Raw genomic sequence first — 17982 nt, forward strand, 5'->3', positions numbered from 1 at the left:
TCTATAATATTAATAATAATATAATAATAAAATTCACTGTTACTTTTTCTTCATAAATTTGTGGTGCTTTCTGATAGCTTAGCTGTGTTACATGTTACTTCCGTCACAATATTCGGATGCTTAGTTTTTAAATGATTATTTAGATTCGATGATAACTCTAGTAATATAGTCTGTTTACAAAAATTACACTGCACAGTATAGCCGCTATAAGCTATACAGTATTTCCGCGGCCACTTCCAAATTTTGTACTTATTTCTGTCTTTTAAAGTGTGGTCGGTGTACGCGTGTCTAATTAAAGTATGAGTATCGGACTTAAAAACATTATCACACATAAGACATCTCGCGTGTTTCGTGCATCGTCCGTATAAATCATCCATTTTCTTGAAGTACTTCCACTCGTGATGTGTTTTCATCTTTTCCTCGTGTATAAAAACTTGTGTATGCATTATTGCCATATGTCTGCGAAAATTTGAACTAGACAAACAGCAAAAATAACATTTGCAAATTTTACATTTTGCCATACTGTGACCCACATTATACCGTGTCTTACAAAATAATGTATAGTGTAGAGATATCCAATTCGGAAACATTATATCCGTTTTATAGGACAGAATAAATGTAACTAAAGTTCTGAAGAAAAGGCTGAAGAAAGATGTATAGATTTTCTATTCGAATATAAATATTGATATAATGTTCAAACCCACCAGTCATTATGAGACGCAGTGACTTATAACAACTCTGAAAGAGAAAACGAGAAAGAGAGAAAGATATATATATATCCTTTACAGGAATAAACAGTTTCTTGAAAAATAACGAAGAAATTATTACTTATATCTTTCAAATAAAACTATTATTTAAAATAATGGTTCTATCGAAAAATATGCGTATTTTTTCGTCATAATAAAATCACGATGAATCAATTGATGCAAGCAATTGATGTATTAATTGCAAAAACATAAATATAGGCATGCATTTTTCTATTTGATTTATGTTCAGATGTCGATTAATTGGAATTTGTCGGTTTACAGTTTGTTTTACAATTTTGAGAAACAAATGCAGATTGCGAGTGGAAATATTAAAAAGGTATTAATTTATAGATTACTTGTAGATGACAGCTGCACGAAATGCGCGAGATATCTTATATGTGATAATGTTTTTAAATTCAATGTTTACACTTTAACTACACACATGCGTACATCGAGCATTCTTTACATCACTTTATTTTTAATTACTCTATAATTTTTTAGAATACTCGTATTGAGGTGGAGTAAATAATATTCTAATATTCAGATGTGTTAGAACGCACTTTGATAATTAGTCGTCCATGCACAGAAATAATTTCGTTTATAATAATGTTGGACATATGTAAATAAATAGAAAAGTAAGTTACACATAAAATGAAATTTTTTTTAATAAATATCTATTTAATCATAATCATTGCAATAATCCGCGATCCTGCTGATTAAGAATATCATAATCATAATATAAATCTCTCAGTGTTTTATTTGTTGTTTTAAATGTTCCGGCCAGTTTTATTCATTTATCTCTGAATTGAACTCTGATGATCATAGCGTAGTTCAGCATTATCGGTCACCAGTCACGCATATTCGAGTATGTAGTGTTTTATAGGTTATTGTGACTGCATAACCTCTAATACATCCAGAAAGAAGCTCTATAAAATAAAGAAATGGACAAGCTAACAAAATAAATAATGTAATATTACATAATAAAACAGAGAAGCTCTATGTGAAGAAAATTTGTTTGTTAAATTGAAACCATAAATATACTAAAAAGAACCAATGTATCCTCGACTCTTGTTGAATCTTTGCGAGCGATCTTTGTGCCGTGCTTCGAGTAGTTTTAAATTTCCAATTAACAGATTGAGTCATGCTTTAAATAAACGCGAAGAGAAACCGAATACAGAAATCGTCTCTACGAGATTTTCCGATTACAAAATAATCTACACCTTTCCTTATATCAAGCATGTCCGTGCTATAAACGTTGTAAAACGCCGGCTCACTTTTTTCGTCGCGGCAGCCGTGCCTGTGATCGTCGGGCTTCATTTGGCTGATATCATATCTTTTGACATAGCTAGCTCATCAATAGCAAGTGGTGAGTTGCTGCAAATTGACATTTTTCTAAAACTAATTATGATTCTATAAATGTTTTCTTTGTTTTTCAGGTATTTTACTAACAACATGGTTGCATTCTCTTGGAATTTTCTGCAACAATCTCATAGGATGTGTGTATGTGAAATTGGATGAAGAAAAAGTAATATTATCTTACATGAACTACTGGGGGAAGAGAACTGATCTGGAAACCACTCTCAGTGAAATTATTCCTCTATCAGATAATCAGTTTAGCATTATAGACCCTTTGTACAGAAAAGTACAGTTTGCCACAAAAGATCAAAAGCTGAAGATAAATTTGAAGTTGGGACAAATAACGGATATCAAAAATTTTAAATGCGTTCTAGGAACGATCTAATGATTTCTAGGAATATATATATTGTCCGCAAAAAGTTGAGCTTAAAAATTAATTTTATTTACAAAACACTATGTTTCACTTACAACCACCTAAAGTGTGCATAAGCTCGATTGGCCTGGCATTTCTTATGTAATTCTTGCTTCCATTTGACTGCACGGCCCTACAACAGTACAATCAATTGAAATGTAAATCTTGTAAATAATGCAGAAATAATAAAGTGTTAACTTATATACCTGATTCTGAGAAGCTACCACTAATTCCTTGGCTAATATATCGTAAAATCTCTGTTCGCTGTTCTTTTCGTTCGCAGCTTGAATCAACCATAGCATAGCTTTATGCTGTGCCGTTACAAGTGAAACTGGAACAGGAATCTGAAAAGATTGATTGGTTCAAAATATTTCATGAAATAAGTAATTTTCTGTTCAAATTTTAGAACTGTTTGAACATTTGAAAGGTGTAGATTTAGTATAAATGTTCAATAAATTAAAAAAGTTAAAAATATACAAGTAAAAAACTGATTACTTTTTTTCAATAAATGTAGGCTGGAATTTTTTCCAATCTTCAAATTTTTTAAGCAAATTTTTAGAATTTAAGAAGATATCACATTCATTATTAATTAAATTCAAATTGTGTAAAGTAAAAGCTCATGTTTTTACTTCTGACTGTTGAACAACTTGATCATGCATGCTACAATCTTTTGTCTCAAGATCAAAAAGTTTTAGTTGCTTCATTTGTATTTATATATAATAAACTTATCTTATATTACCTGATATGTAATTCCACCTTTTCTACAAGGTATTAAATGCAAAATAGGTGTGCAATTATCAACAGCACGATGAAAAACTACAAATGGATCTAATTCAATGCTATCTTTCTCTTCATTTGTTTTCGCTTTATGATAACGCTCCAATTGTATTCTCTTGACATTTTCAAAAGCTTTGGTCACCAATATTGTCGCTAACTTCTTATTTCCATCTCTCATAATAATAGAAATAAATTTCCTACAAACGCGATTAGTATAAGTAAATACTATAATTATTGTAAATTACTAAAAGTTATAATAAAGTAAGTTTAAGAAATTGGAACATTTTCTTACAGCACTCTGGGATCATAGAACTCAGAGCATGTGTCAGAGGCTAATGCTGGTTTCACCGGGTAATGAACAATCTTTTTTGACTCTGGATCATTAAGTAGTGCTTCTTGCTCATCTTTTCGAAATGTTGGTTTAATATAAGTAGGTGGAAAAACACTGTATCCTTTTTTAAGTAGTGTAAAACTGCATCTAAAAAGAATCAAACATTTGGGTTTATCTATAGAAGATATGACAGTAATTGAGAAACATTTAGAAAAAATTATTACAAAAAAAATTATAATTTCTCATAAATCGCTATACCTTGTCAATCCGTAATTATTTAATATATTTGGAACTGATCTTATAAACAAACGTGAATTAGCCATCTTTCTAATTGCAATCTTAGTGCCCTCTATAGATGAATCTACACTCCTTAAGTCACGTTTTCAACTACACAAGAGTTACGTATGATTTATACTGCGTCCAATGTATAATTGTCCAATGTATATATTTTATTATCTAATATCTGACAGAAGAATTTTATTTCAAGAGATTTTATCTATTTTTTGTCTCTAAAAAACAAACTTTTTTATTAAATTATTTTATAATTTTGATAATAAAAATTTTATTAACACTGGATAATAATCACACACATAAGTGTGAATTTGTCATTATATATAACTCAATAAAATAATTAATTCTTTTAAAATTTATTAAATAACTATGAATTGATAAAACTTATAATAAATTATAATCTTTTTTTTGTAATGATTTTTTAATCTTTTTTTATCGTCATTATACTCTGCGGATGGCAGCAATGTTAAAAAAACTTCCTAGATGCACGTCAACTTGACGCATCATGAAAACCGGTCGTTAAGTTTTCTATGTGTACAGTGTATATCGTGTATACCGCCGTCAAGCCGAGTCAAATGTTCGCGATAGGTTTGCGGTGAGATCTCGTAGTTTAACGAGGTTGGCATAAAAACTTCCATCAGCGGCACTCGCTATCGACTCGTGTGCACTGATAAGAGCCGAAATTCTTATCGAACGTGTTGCTCGCGGATCACACGAGACCGCACAAATGGTGCGACTGCCGCGTAACACATATGCCAGGTTGTTGAGATCTTGTGAGAAGGTCTCCTAAGAGGAGCGCCTTTGACGAGCCATTCCCCGTGAGCGCGTGCGACACCTGAGAACAACCCTTGCCTGGTCTGGAATGGCGGAAAATCAGGGCAATTCATCGGGCCAAGGTATGTCACCGATTTGTAGACACATAATCGACGCCGATCATGGAAAACCTAACCTAACCTTTATAGTAGCATTATCCCGCGATTAAAAGAAATTTTGCAACGTTATTCATATTTTAGTTTGGAAAAATATGTAAAAAAAATTGTCCCGCGTTGCGAGGATCAATTGCCGCAATTTTTCGTACGAGGCGTGGTTTGCGCTCCGAAAATATAATTACGTTGCAGGTTCTGGCAGATCCTTCAACTTTCCGCGATTAGATCTTCGAACAAATAACGACGTCCAGAATGAGATGTCAGGTATGTGCACAACCAAGTGCAATTTCTAAGAAATATCTCTGAGACAACATACAATCCATTTGTCATTGAAATTGACACTAAAATGGTCCTTTTGTTACGCCACATTTTGTTGCAGAGAGGCGAAGACAGCTGAAACTTAGTTTCCAAACGCAAAGCAATAATTTGTCGTTTGCCAATTCCACAAATTCCTCATTGTTGAATTCCACGGGAGCCACGGCGTGTCCACCAATGTGAGATTTCAGCAAGCAAATCAGTTCCATAAATATCAGTATCTTATCTTATTTCTTTATGACAACACTGACGTTTTTTCTATTCACAACAACAGATCCTCCCGCTCAAGTATGCCTTTACCTTTACCTAAGCTGCCAGTTAGACCTCGCAATATGTTACAGCAGCAAGAGTTTCTTCCCGATAAGGCAAGGTATGGAATTTTAAAGAAACACGACATATATCTTGCGAGACGAATTACAACCGAGCTTATTGTAGAGACAAGCTGCGAATGTGCCAGTCTATGCAAAGTACTGGTAAATTACAATTATCTTCAGACGTGATATATGACTTCACGAGCGAGGATCTTCAGGACCTTGGTGAAATAGGAAGGGGAGGATTTGGCACTGTAAATAAGATGATTCATAGGATAAGCAATACTGTTATGGCTGTGAAGGTAGATTATTCATTTTTTATTTTTGCACCCACCATAATTTTACTTAGACGAATATTTAAGAAAAAATTATTTTAATCATTTTTCAGAGAATTCGTTCTACCGTGGATGAGAGAGAGCAAAAGCAACTGTTAATGGACTTAGAAGTTGTGATGAAGTCCAACGAATGCCCGTGCATCGTGCAATTCTACGGGGCTTTATTTAAAGAGGTACACAGCGCAATGGTATTGAACGTTAATGCTGAAACTGCGCCTCTGCTATATTGCATTCTTTTACACAGGGAGATTGTTGGATTTGCATGGAACTCATGGATACGTCGTTAGATAAGTTTTATAAGTTTATCTACGAAAGATTAAACGAGAGGATACCGGAATGTATTCTAGGCAAAATTACGGTGGCTACCGTAAAGGCACTGAATTACCTCAAGGAGAAGCTAAGAATAATACACAGGGATGTGAAACCTAGTAATATTTTATTGGATCGACGTGGTAATATAAAATTGTGCGATTTTGGGATATCCGGCCAGCTCGTAGACTCGATCGCGAGGACTCGAGACGCCGGCTGCAGACCATACATGGCTGTAAGTTCCATAATTATCAAAATTAATAACTTTGAGATGGATAACTTGCGATAAATCTCTTGTTTCTTTAATGCAATCACGTGAATTTTTTTATATTGAAATAAATTAGTCTTTTCTTTCTGTCACTATTCGCGTTTGATAAAATATATTGAAAGCTTCTTTTCTTATTACTCTATTTCAGTAAAATTCCATGCGTATGTTCTTTATTTCTAACAAATTCATCAAGATTCATCCACAATAAAAATGAGTTTTACACTAAATAAATCATGTGATAAATTTATATGAATCGAAATCTTTTTTATGCCGTTAAACATGAATGGTGACATGCGAGAAAACCAGTTTATTTCGACGTATAATGCGAAAATACGGTTTCTCGTTTCCGATGTCACCAATTAATATGAACGCAGTGCCTCAAATAATGCTCATAACATTACCATGATTATTCAGCCGGAAAGGATAGACCCGCAACGCGCGCGTGGTTACGACGTGCGAAGCGATGTGTGGTCGTTAGGTATCACAATGATGGAAGTGGCAACGGGGTACTTCCCGTATCCAAAGTGGAATTCCGTCTTTGAGCAGCTCTATCAAGTGGTGCAGGGTGATCCGCCGCGGCTCTCCCCCAACGAGAACGGAAATCACTTCACCATGGACTTTGTGAATTTTGTGAATACATGGTAGGAATAGTTTCGCGCGATTTTATCTCCATCTGTCGCGCTAGTCCGCGAAACATTTCTACGAAAACTAAAATCGTGCGTATTGTTTTGCTAAGTTTAATTAAGGAGGAGACGCAGCGGCCGAAATACAATAAACTGCTGGAGCATCCGTTCATCAGACGAGCGGAGGAAGCGACGATCGACGTCGCGGCATACATTAGCGGCGTTCTGGACAATATGGCGAATAACGGAGTGACACCGTTCACCACCAATCAACCTTAAGAATCGGCAATTGTAAGAAGCGGCGGCAATGCGACAACAGGACACGTCGTATGTCATAGTACCTCGGTTTTTGCAGTCCTCTTCAGAACTCTCACTCTCCGAATACCGTGTATGAATCGCAATGGTATTACCGCACTCCCAATGATCTAGCGTAGGTAGCGAAACCGGGCGATGATATTTCCTCGTCGTCGTACGTCGCCGTCTCGCTCGCGAAGTTGTATCCTCGTGGTGGCACGAGTACACGCGGAGCGGATAAAAGATGTACGCCGGCGAACTGTGGAGCTCGTTAAATAATGTATCGAGTGGTTGATCGACGTGTATACGTTATCTTTTCCTTCCCCCCCCCCCCCCCCCCTCCATTCCGTCAACTTCATCCTCTTGTCTGTTTCTCGTACTATACAATTCTATGAACACGTCGCGTCCTAACAAAAATCTTTTCGATTTTTTCGCGATAATGCGAATTATCCAATGAATTTTCATGCATATGTACGTATGCATATATGTGTGTATGTGTGAGGCTGCATATGTATATACAATATATTACTATTCAAACATTTGAAGCGCTTAAAATTTTTAAAACACAATTTTTTTTTTACAGATATATTCACTAAAAAATATTGACATGAAATTATGAATATATACTATTTAAGTAAAGTTTGCGTAATAAAAGTGGAAAAATTTAAATTAATATATTACATATATATCTTATGTTTTAATATTAAACCACTCGAGTAGTGTATATTCATAAATAAATGTCATATTTTTAATAAAATAATTATGTAGTTATGGTTTTTTATCTAAGAATTACAGAGTGCTCCAAACTTTTGAGTTAGTATAATAGTATATATTATAATATATAGTATGTACTATTCAAAATAGTATATACATACATATATAAGGTATCCCATAATTTATAGGTTTAATTTTAGTCACATTTTCTGACTAATTTGAAGTCGATTTTTTTCGAAAATGTCAAGACAAGTTTTTATTCGTCGCAACCTCCCAATTTTTTTATTTCATCCACTTGAAATTAACTGAAGAATATAACTTTATTCGTTTCCCTGAAGCCTAATTCGAAAACTATGATCGACATTTTTGTTCAGGATCAAATCAACGTCAAATTCAGAAAATCCGCCATCAAAATGGAGATCTTAAATTATGGAACACCGCATATGTATATGCAGATGCACGTATAAATATACAAAAGTCGCAAAATTTATATCACACCTAAGATCTTGATTTTCGTGACTTTTGTAAACGGCGTTAACAGGAACGCAAAGAGTATCCCAGGCGAATTTATCGCCGCTGATCGTACCGAGAATACATCAGCATTGGTCGTTTCCGATGATTTTCTTAGGACAGATTTAAATACCGAGTATCAAATATTAGGAGTGCTGTAATGTAATGGAAATAAATCATTGACACTCGCAGTATGAGTAGGTACTTTTATTTCTCCACCCGCTCTTGTCCCCGACACTCAATTCTCCAACTCGTCTGTGTACTCGAGTTTTTTTTCTTTAATGACTCCTTATTGCTAACCGACGATTCTCTTTATCTTTCACGTGACGACTCGTCTACCGGCGAATTCCAAAAGCTGCGGGTCCAGGTGTGCTTCGCCGTTGCGAACATTAGAAGGCTCTTTGCGAATTATCGCATTTCCCCCTCGCATCGTTCTCTTGCAAATGTTTCCCTTGCAATTCCTCAAACGGTCTTAATAGTTAAGCAAAAAGTATTACAATTCGGCAACGTGCGTATGTCTTTCTAACTATTTGCGAATTTTTTTGCGACGAAGACTGTGTGTTTTATGCGAGACAAAATGGAGAACGATTCTTTCCTATAAACTCGCGATGTTTATATATAGATATTCACAAATTATTTCTAATTATTATTCACAATCATTTTTCTTATATTTATGTTCATCTCCGGCATTTTTTGCACGAGAGAGCAAACTTCGCAGGAGCGTTATAACTATAATCGATAACCCTGGCGATCGTGTACGCGCACCTGTCGTACTGGTACCATTTGCACAGGTAAAAAGATGGCGGTACAACGGTGCTATGGTGGTTGACGGTGCTGATGCAGTCCGTGGTCGTCAGTTCTGATAGAACTACCGGCGCTGACGATTAATTCATCGCTTTCGCACATAATTCCGCAATAGATAACGAATGATTTCGCTTATACTTCAAGTATTCAACTAAAAGTGTTTAATTGACTCTTGATAATTCGTCGCGCGCGTTGTGACATTGACCGATAATATATTTTAATTTAAAACGCATGTTTGAAACATCACGAAAATTCTACGATATTGAATCATTGACTTCGGCTGAAACAAGCTAGCAATCTATCGGCAATATCTTGAAGAAGTGACGCAAAAACTATCGACAACAATTTTCCATCGATCAAAGCTAGCAACCAATTGTGCACTTGTGTTATTAATTTAAATCCAACTAATTCTAGTAAGTATAATTTATCATATTATCTATTTTTGTCAAACATTGATATTGTTTTGAAATATAACACAATACAAAAAAATAAAACATCAAAGAATTTTTCAACACACTATTCTAAAATTCTACAAATTCAAGGAAAGCACTTTGAAGCAAAAAAAAATGTTTAAACAATATCGAAATAATTTTTTCTAACATTTTTTTGCCCAAGTTATCTTTAACGGTGGCGACGCAGCCGACATTTTTCTTCTTTTATTCTTTGCTCTTAATGAATTTGACGGTTTCTTAATCATTTTACAGTTCTGCGTGGACGTCATTATTGGCCCTTACAGTCGTGACGGTGTAGATTCTGTGTGCTGCTGCTGCTACTGCTGCTGCACTCGTCGGAATCAATTCTTTTGAATATTTGATGCGCCGAGTGCCTCCGCCCTCCCGGAACTCCGGCTCGTGTTCGTTCGTCGGTGAGTCTATATCCGTAACCTCCGCGCGTATTATTCCGGTCTTTTAAATTGTCCACTGAAGTACGTCCACATCATTGCTATCGCGATGACCCGTTACTATTTCTTAAGAGGACATGGCTCTGCGCCCAGCCAACCCCTGCTTCGCCTCCTCCCTCAAGGAGACACTCGCGCACCCTCGTAATCATATTCGCGCCCCTTGCCATTGTTTTTCACTTTAGAATTGCAAACTACTGCGATTGTTCGAAGCGCAAGAATCGTGGCATTTGGCTCGAAACGTTGGATTTTCAGAAAGTTTTATCGCGTAAATTGTTCATATATCATGCATTACGTCGTATTGTTGTATATTATAGTCGTGAAGACTAATGGAACATCACAAGGACATATTCTACGTAGAGTTTTACACATAGAAGTACGGACGAAATGTTCAAATCAGAATTAAAAAGTAACTGTTTGCAAAATCACATGGCGATAAACAAATTAATGCGATTTCCGATTCATTTGTCGTATTAGCGTACGATTTTGTGGCAACTATTCTCGAATTCCGATTTATTTTAATTTTACGCTGAAGATCTTTCAATTATTAATATTTCTGAATACAATTATTACTAGTAACGCATCAATCAATGCCGGCTCGACAATCCACCGCGTTCTTTAGTTTAAAAATGATTGTTTAATTATTTAATAACTTGAACTTTCTTTACAATATCGCGGCGTCGCATATATGCCAAGCGGCAAACATATATATATATATATATAAGTCCAACTCGGTTCGTTTATATATATTCGACTGCAATTACAGATGCGTAATCGAACGCAAAGCGTCAGCGGAATGTACTGTGATAGTGTCTAAATCGATTCGGACAGATAGTACGCTGTATATTGTGGTCCCATTACGTCTTTTCACATGGCGCATAATGTTACGTTGCCGCACGTAATATACGTCGCTCCGCGAGCGCGCGCGTGTAAGGAAAATGTGGTAGTGACTCACAACCTGACGCGGGGAAGGCGGCAGGTGCTGGCTGGCTGCTGCTGGTGGTTGCTGATACTGGCTAGGTGCTGCTGCTGGTGGCTGCTACCACCACCGCCGGCAGGGTGGCCAGCCAGCCAGCCAGCCAGCCAGCCGGCTTCGTAACCCGGTGGGGTCGACGGGGGAACGGATGTTCCCAGGAGATTATTGATCGGCCGCGCAGATACTTCCACTGATGACGATGTAGCCGATGGGAGGTCCTCGCAGCGATGGCGTCCGTCCAAATTCCTCTTGCGCCTTTCATTCCCGCAAGAAGAGTTTGTTCCTGCAAAAATCCAAATAGTTAGAAAGCAAATATACGAGTTGCGTGAAGCATTTGTTGTTCCCGCGAAGAGAATTTGTTGAATATAATAAATTAATCGATTAAACTGAGCTAAGTAACAGCGGAAAAATGTCGACGCGTTACGTTAGATGAAATATTGACAATAATATTGTTTCTGAATCCTTTTCGCTTTCAATTTTACAAGTTGCGCAGGTAGGAAATATATATTATACATTACGCAAGAATAAGTTTTTATAATTCACGCGATTTTCATGGTCAGAGAAATCCAATAATGTAACGAGAAAGTTAACAAGAATATTGTATCTAAATGTCCAACGTTAATATTAAAATCAGTGCAAAATTCCTCGTATAAATCTCAAAATCAAGAGCACTGAGCTTTCTAAAAATATCTTCACCTTATCCTTATTAAGGACATATTTTCAGAAACATTTCTTTTATCGTGCCGCTTTCCCCCCTCCCGTTCAGAGGAGGATCAATTCTCCGCAGAACGCCCAAAAGCGTCTACGTGTACGTATCGTACGCGACATGTTCTGCGTTCGTGTTAATTCGGAGTCGACGCTTCTCTCGTGCTAACGATCCCAACAGCGGACCGCCGACCAATGATGATGAGAACCCGTGGGTGAATCTCGCGCGCCATTCTCTCGTCTTGGTCGAATAGCCGTGGCTCTTTCCCCTCTCCCTCTTTCAACTCTCGCCGGCCTTTATCGTAACTGGCGGTCGCTGCCTCCCCCGATTCGATCAATGGAGGCACCTGTACCAAGGCGACTGGGCGAAGCGCGTCCACCCCCGCCTACAACGCCAGACAGGACGAAACGCGCGTATCACCGCCTCCCTTCGTCCGGGGGGGTTGACAAAATTATCTCCGTGGATAATTCATTAGAACATTACGGAAAACCTGAAATTAATTAATCAATATTGTAAAAAAAGCAAGATTAAGCGTTTTCTCCACTAAAATAAATAAATTACATATTTTTGATTTAAAAAAAAAAAAAAAAAAAAAAAAAACTAGTTTCTAGTCAAAGAAATTGAAAATTATATTCGAGTTAAAGTAGATTTAAGTATACGTAAACTTCGGTTACTTCAAGGCCGAACAATCTACACTTGATATCGACACATGTGCCTCGTCGCCGCTCAGGAAATCGGAATATTTTTTTTCATCGAAGTGAAAGCTAACTTTCTTAGAAATTTAGAACTTGATGCGTGCTGCGTAACTGGATGTATAATTCAATTAATACGTTGTTTTTATCGTTGCACGTCATCTGCGGCCTGAAATATTTCGACGGTCGCTGCTCGCCACAAGCTGAAGAGTCAGCGAGAGGGAGGGCGAGTTAGCTCCCCTGTCGGTTTCAGCTTGGGGAGGGTCGACGAAAAGAAAAGAGGGTCGACCTGGCGCGTGTACATGGTCCACCTGTGCAGAAGGGGACCCGTGCGCGCACCTGTCACCGCACGCGCGCACCGTAGGTGCCACCGTCAGGTCGCTGGCGAGACAGGTAGACAGAAACGGGGCGCAACGGCGCGTACCACCCCTTATTACCACCAGTCGAACCCGTCCGACCGTGCCGTGTGCACGCACGATCTCGCAGCCGTCGCTTGTACGTTATTGCTATTCGGAGACGTGGTGAAAGCAATTTCGACTCAACGAACGCGCGGCACGGCGAGTTTCGGGAGATTTCCGCGAAATTCCGCCGTGTGCACCGTTATTGTGATCGATGCTGCGGCCTCTCCTTCCACGTACGAGTGTCGACGAGTGACGCATCGTCCGACGAGGAAAATGCGTTTTCCTTCCCGGCAGCCGCGTGTCTCCTCGGTCAAAGTCAGTCTGCAAACGAACCGCGTGAAATAAAGTAGAAAAAGGGGGGAGATTTCTCACTAAATGGTGTACTGTACCGTTTCCGTGACGTCAGAGGCAACGTTTCAATCAGTTAGTGAATCATAAAATCGTGACACCGCGTGCGCGATTCCCGGGAAGCGCGCAATCGGAGCTCGGCATCAATTCACCTGCGAACAAGCGCATCGCGCGACTTTCGAGTGCGCGGGAGGAATCGTTATCCGGATCGAGCGAAATCATCCGCGCACCCATTGTCCATCTGCAAAGTACAAATTTGCATAATTTAATCGTCCGCGAACTCGTCGATTCGCCGAATTTTCTAAATGCGAGAGCAATCTCCGAGCTAAAACTCGCGCTCGCACAATCATTCCAGGCGCTTATCGCGCTCGCATCGCGCGCGGGTAATGAGAGACGGCGAAAATGAGGATAGACCTGGCGGAAGTTGAAGTATCGACGGAGGACAGCACGCCCGCCACCCCCGCCGTCTCCGTCGCAGTGGACAGCGGCAGCATGGACAGCACGGCGGACGATTACGATGGTGCCGAGGCCGAACTCACGAGCCTCTCCTGGCTGCAATCGCTGGACATCACGAGCGCGTCCGGCCTGCCGACGCCGCCCTGCTCGCCGTCGCCGCCGCCGGTCGCTCGCCAGCCCCCGAAGAAGCTGTCGCCCTTGATCAAGGCCGAATTAGGTAATCACCCGGGGGTAATCTAGAACGGAAGAGTGGCGAGAGTCGACCGCCGGGGAAATCGATCGCCATTATTACGCGGTTGTATTATGCATCGATCTTCGAATGAACACGAAGATAATAATAGATACATTTCGCAATCGACATTACGTGTAATCGGGAGTAATTTTCTTTCGGTTTCCATTAGATCTCGCGGAGAACGCTGAGAAGTATCGAACGGATCCGGACGCGAAGCCGCCGTTCTCCTACGCCACCATCATTTGCCTCGCGATGCGCGCCAACAACAACAAGGTCTCGCTCTCCAACATCTACGCGTGGATCCGAGAGAATTTTCTGTTCTACAAATACGCCGATCCGGCCTGGCAGGTACAGCGGACTCCATCTTTCTTTCCGTTTCTTTTCCAGTTTCCCTAAAATATGATTTCTTGTAGACACACATCTATTTAGACATGTTGAATTTTTATTTTGTAACAAAAAACTAACAGGCTGTAAAAATCAAAGCGCGAGTGTCGTGGCGCAAAAACGGACTGAAAAGGGTGCAAAAATTAGACCAAAATGGTATCACTGCTAATTTGTATTTATTAATAATAAAAATTTTTGGCGCGACACCCGCGCTTTGATTCTTACAATCTTTTCTCCGCTAGTTTCTTTCTATTTACTATTTTTAATGTTAAAGTAAAAATTATAACGTTCAATTCTATCGCTTTTGCATAAAAAAAAAAAAAAATGGTTAAGCACTGACCTTTCACATCTTTCATCGGAACAGAATTCGATTCGACACAATCTCTCGCTGAACAAGTGCTTCGTGAAACTGCCGCGCTCCAAGGACGAGCCGGGCAAAGGCGGCTTCTGGAAGCTGGATCTCGAGAGGATGGAGGAGGGCAAGCGGTCCAGACGCCGCTCCGCGATCTCGCAGCGGGTTCGCGGGGGCTCGAAGAGGCACGCCGCGACAAACTCGACAACGATGACGACGACGACGACGACGACGACGACGGCAGCGGCGGTGGCGGCGGAAACGGCGACGGCGACGGCGACGCTCATTGCTCTTCAAAACGGCAGCAACAGCTGCACGCCGCCCACCAGCTGCTTGTCCAGCACCCTGTACGAGACCCCGCCCAGTAGCGTGTCGCCCCCGATCCCGGACAGTCTGTCGGAGGTGCCGGAAACGACGCAGGTGAGCCTGAGCGAGGACGACTTTACGAGTCTACTGATCGCCGGCTGGGACGAGAACAATCAACTGGAGCTTCTCGATCTGCTGGACACCCTCTAAATGGTACGATGCTCTCGTGAAAATTCACCTCCCGGAAATCGACGGCTCTTCGAAATAGAAATACTTCTCTCCGGCGCGTCCCTCGACTTCCGTTCCACTCGATTGGCGGCGGCTAATAGAGTCGTGAGAGCGATCATCTGAAAGTAATCCGAATTTTTTATCGCGAAAAACGCGATTGCCACGAGACACCTGAATACGACGAGTTATCATTACCGATGCGAGATTTCATTCGCTCGATGTACTGTTGAAATGTCAGGGCGACAGTTTCAAGATGCGATTAATTGCAACCGAGGCCGAAAACGTTGAAGAGAGAAATAAGAATCTTGGGAAAGGCGGAGGAAGAGTGATGGAGAGAAGAGAGAGAGAGAGAGAGAGAGGGGAGTATTTTTTTTTTCTTCTTCCTTGAGCAGCGAGCTACAAGCGCAAAGATGTAATAACGCGCGATTTCAACGCGCCATATATATGTAATAAAAATGGTCATATATATTTGACGTATGTAAGAACTGATGCCGAAATGATGGTAACGTGACATGTAATTCATTGAAGTATTATTAGATTTACGCCGCGGGACATCCGCCGTAATCGGTGGCGTTACACGCGATGAAGAATATCAGTGCGTATCTCGAGATATTTCGTGAATTTTCAGCAACTTGTCCGAACATTTCTTTTCGCGCCGCACTTTCACCTGTATTCCGCATCCTCTTGTCTCGATTTCCTCATCGTTGCAAGCCTCTTTTCATGCAACATTCTTATCCCTTCGCACCGATATTCCTCCTCGCCTGTAGGATGATCGCGTTTCTCGCGGCAAAACGATTCACGCATCGTGCCTTCGAATAATTAGCAAGTGTCCCTTGTATCAATTTTTAAGCAGCGCGCCGGTCTACATATATATATGATATGCATATATGTATGTGTGTGTGTGTGTGTGTGTGTATGTGTGCCAGATCGATCGATTAACGCGATGCATACGATATTGTCTAGCGCCGCGTTCGAACGACACTCACCAGCGATTCCCCGATTTATTTTTACCGCGCGAGAGAGAAGAAAAGTGTACATAACGCGCATCTCAGATGGGATGCGAATTGCAATTGATTGCGAAATCGACGAGATCTTACGGCGTACACGCACGGTGTACATTGTGGGCGAGATACTTACGAGTGCGGCGCAACGTGGTTTTCTATTTTATTATCCTTCTGCCGTCCCACAGTCAGAACAATATATATTATTATTATTATTATTATTATTATTATTATTATTATTATTATTATTATTATTATTATTATTAGTATATTGCGATTACAGCGATATGTTATTTCGTTGTACGGAACCGTAGTAGCATGAGAAGCGTAGAAGTATGCGTTAGATTCTTACATCGTTGTATGCGGGGTGTCCCGAGAGGTATCCTTTTTATCCCGCCGACTTCGTAAATACTCAAAAAAAAAAAAAGAGAATTTCGACATAAGATTCCATTTTTGGAACACGGTCGTCAATGTTATTGCTCGAAAATAAATATCGATACAAAAATTTGCCATTCGATTTGAACGCGATCAAGTTCGAAATTTTTTGTATCGACAGAGAAATTTATTGGATAAAAGAGGAAGTATTTCCAGTTTAGGATCTTTTCCTCCGCGCTCGGCTTTGAATTTGTTAATTAATGTTTGGTAACTTTTTTTTAATCAGCCAACAAACTACTCTGTTTCTTAAACTCAATTGTGACACGCGAAAATTCGCATCTTACGCTTTTAATTGAGAAATGTTTAACTGGAAATACAAGGCATTGAAGATTTTTATTGTAATTAATAAAGTAATAAAAAAAAAAGATTGCTCCGATGCCATGCTATTTTGAGCGACACCCCGCATATATGTTTCGCGTTTTATTTATCACGTGTATGATTACACGATAATGTTAGAGTACAATTAGCAATAAGTCGGATATTAATATCTACGCCGGTGTGTGATATAATACTAACCACATAGTGTTGAATTGGTGTGTCAATTTAATGCGCTCTAATTCATGCCTTTTCAGAGTCCGTCCAGATTAGGTTCGTTTGTCCAGAATGGAGTTATCCGCATGTGTACGACACGTTGCTTAACAGAAAATGCTGGAAATACAAACCCAAGATTATCGATTGTCAAAATATGAATAAACGACAAGCGACAGTACCAAATTGCGATTGCGAGCCAACGCGTATCAATCGCGATTCATCGAGTAGAGTGGATACGTGCCTTCAAGTATTAAGACAAAAGATATAAAATAGTTGTTTCTTCTCTTTTACCTAATTACCTATCCACAATACATGTACAAAGTGTTCCAAAATTCGCGAATCAGAATACTATAGCGAGAAAATTCTCGAAAAGCTATTGAACTATAACCTACAATCGGCCAGTTTTATATAAGTTGAGATTATATTTTTTAAAACCTGCTTAAAATCTACTTGAAATAAAAATTAAAACACTTATTACTGAATTTTTTGACACGTTTCTTACTATGGCATTTTTATTCGCGAATATTTGGGTGCCCTGTATATGTATATAATATATAAGGGCTCAGTGCAACGTGTGGTTGTCTCCATGATTTGTATCCATATAATTTAAACATGTAACTATCTACGAGATATAACAAATAAATATTGAGGAATGTCATATCAGTCGAAATTCTTCAATTTTCCTTGCTGTATGTGTGTGCAAACTAAAAAATA

The 17982-nt window shown here is 39.2% G+C and overlaps 5 protein-coding genes and 1 long non-coding RNA gene across 7 annotated transcripts; 3 read left to right on the forward strand and 3 right to left on the reverse strand.

The window, feature by feature from the left end:
• Window positions 1-1393: 1393 nt before the first annotated feature.
• Window positions 1394-2724, forward strand: LOC105671521 (transmembrane protein 186). Its single transcript, XM_012365754.2, has 2 exons — window positions 1394-2112; window positions 2183-2724. Exons 1-2 carry the CDS (start codon window positions 1800-1802, stop codon window positions 2485-2487), a joined length of 618 nt encoding a protein of 205 aa, XP_012221177.1. The 5' UTR covers window positions 1394-1799; the 3' UTR covers window positions 2488-2724.
• On the reverse strand, window positions 2523-4032 carry mRpS7 (mitochondrial ribosomal protein S7). The gene is made up of 5 exons (XM_012365753.2): window positions 3881-4032; window positions 3584-3769; window positions 3254-3488; window positions 2721-2858; window positions 2523-2647 (listed from the first exon to the last, which is right to left on the reverse strand). Exons 1-5 carry the CDS (start codon window positions 3943-3945, stop codon window positions 2567-2569), a joined length of 705 nt encoding a protein of 234 aa, XP_012221176.1. The 5' UTR covers window positions 3946-4032; the 3' UTR covers window positions 2523-2566.
• A 407-nt stretch (window positions 4033-4439) lies between these two features.
• Mkk4 (MAP kinase kinase 4) lies at window positions 4440-8712 on the forward strand. The gene is made up of 9 exons (XM_012365593.2): window positions 4440-4809; window positions 5032-5103; window positions 5219-5333; window positions 5429-5524; window positions 5590-5767; window positions 5854-5973; window positions 6045-6344; window positions 6792-7018; window positions 7114-8712. Exons 1-9 carry the CDS (start codon window positions 4776-4778, stop codon window positions 7277-7279), a joined length of 1308 nt encoding a protein of 435 aa, XP_012221016.1. The 5' UTR covers window positions 4440-4775; the 3' UTR covers window positions 7280-8712.
• Window positions 8711-12284, reverse strand: LOC137000761 (uncharacterized; the record flags this gene model as incomplete). The annotated part of the gene is made up of 2 exons (XM_067358126.1): window positions 8711-11428; window positions 12135-12284. Coding segments are annotated over 2 exons (342 nt in total), but the record flags the coding sequence as incomplete, so codon positions are not given.
• Window positions 12285-12481: 197 nt separating this feature from the next.
• Window positions 12482-14882, reverse strand: LOC137000541 (uncharacterized). 2 transcript variants are annotated; one of them, XR_010890806.1, is made up of 3 exons: window positions 14756-14882; window positions 14164-14423; window positions 12482-14035 (listed from the first exon to the last, which is right to left on the reverse strand). It is a non-coding gene; the product is annotated as an uncharacterized lncRNA (long non-coding RNA). The 2 variants fall into 2 exon arrangements; XR_010890805.1 differs by having other exon boundaries at window positions 12482-14423.
• LOC105671429 (forkhead box protein J1-A-like) lies at window positions 13746-17926 on the forward strand. The gene is made up of 3 exons (XM_012365597.2): window positions 13746-14016; window positions 14201-14379; window positions 14780-17926. Exons 1-3 carry the CDS (start codon window positions 13746-13748, stop codon window positions 15281-15283), a joined length of 954 nt encoding a protein of 317 aa, XP_012221020.1. The 3' UTR covers window positions 15284-17926.
• The last annotated feature ends 56 nt before the right edge of the window (window positions 17927-17982 follow it).

Source organism: Linepithema humile, chromosome 6 (assembly GCF_040581485.1).
Source record: "Linepithema humile isolate Giens D197 chromosome 6, Lhum_UNIL_v1.0, whole genome shotgun sequence".
NCBI lineage: Eukaryota > Metazoa > Arthropoda > Insecta > Hymenoptera > Formicidae > Linepithema > Linepithema humile.

Excerpts from the sequence above, each read along its gene's own strand:
- Mkk4 (XM_012365593.2), top strand. The coding sequence starts at position 4,776 with ATGGCGGAAAATCAGGGCAATTCATCGGGCCAAG. Across the intron at positions 6,345-6,791 it reads GCTGCAGACCATACATGGCT|CCGGAAAGGATAGACCCGCA; the intron begins GTAAGTTCCATA and ends ATGATTATTCAG. Across the intron at positions 7,019-7,113 it reads GTGAATTTTGTGAATACATG|TTTAATTAAGGAGGAGACGC; the intron begins GTAGGAATAGTT and ends TGTTTTGCTAAG.
- LOC105671429 (XM_012365597.2), top strand. The coding sequence starts at position 13,746 with ATGAGGATAGACCTGGCGGAAGTTGAAGTATCGACGGAGGACAGCACG. Across the intron at positions 14,017-14,200 it reads CTTGATCAAGGCCGAATTAG|ATCTCGCGGAGAACGCTGAG; the intron begins GTAATCACCCGG and ends GGTTTCCATTAG. Across the intron at positions 14,380-14,779 it reads ACGCCGATCCGGCCTGGCAG|AATTCGATTCGACACAATCT; the intron begins GTACAGCGGACT and ends TCATCGGAACAG.
- LOC105671521 (XM_012365754.2), top strand. The coding sequence starts at position 1,800 with ATGTATCCTCGACTCTTGTTGAATCTTTGCGAGCGATCTTTGTGCCGT. Across the intron at positions 2,113-2,182 it reads TAGCTCATCAATAGCAAGTG|GTATTTTACTAACAACATGG; the intron begins GTGAGTTGCTGC and ends TTTGTTTTTCAG.
- mRpS7 (XM_012365753.2), bottom strand. The coding sequence starts at position 3,945 with ATGGCTAATTCACGTTTGTTTATAAGATCAGTTCCAAATATATTAAAT. Across the intron at positions 3,489-3,583 it reads TTCTATGATCCCAGAGTGCT|GAAATTTATTTCTATTATTA; the intron begins GTAAGAAAATGT and ends TCGCGTTTGTAG. Across the intron at positions 2,859-3,253 it reads AAGGTGGAATTACATATCAG|ATTCCTGTTCCAGTTTCACT; the intron begins GTAATATAAGAT and ends CAATCTTTTCAG.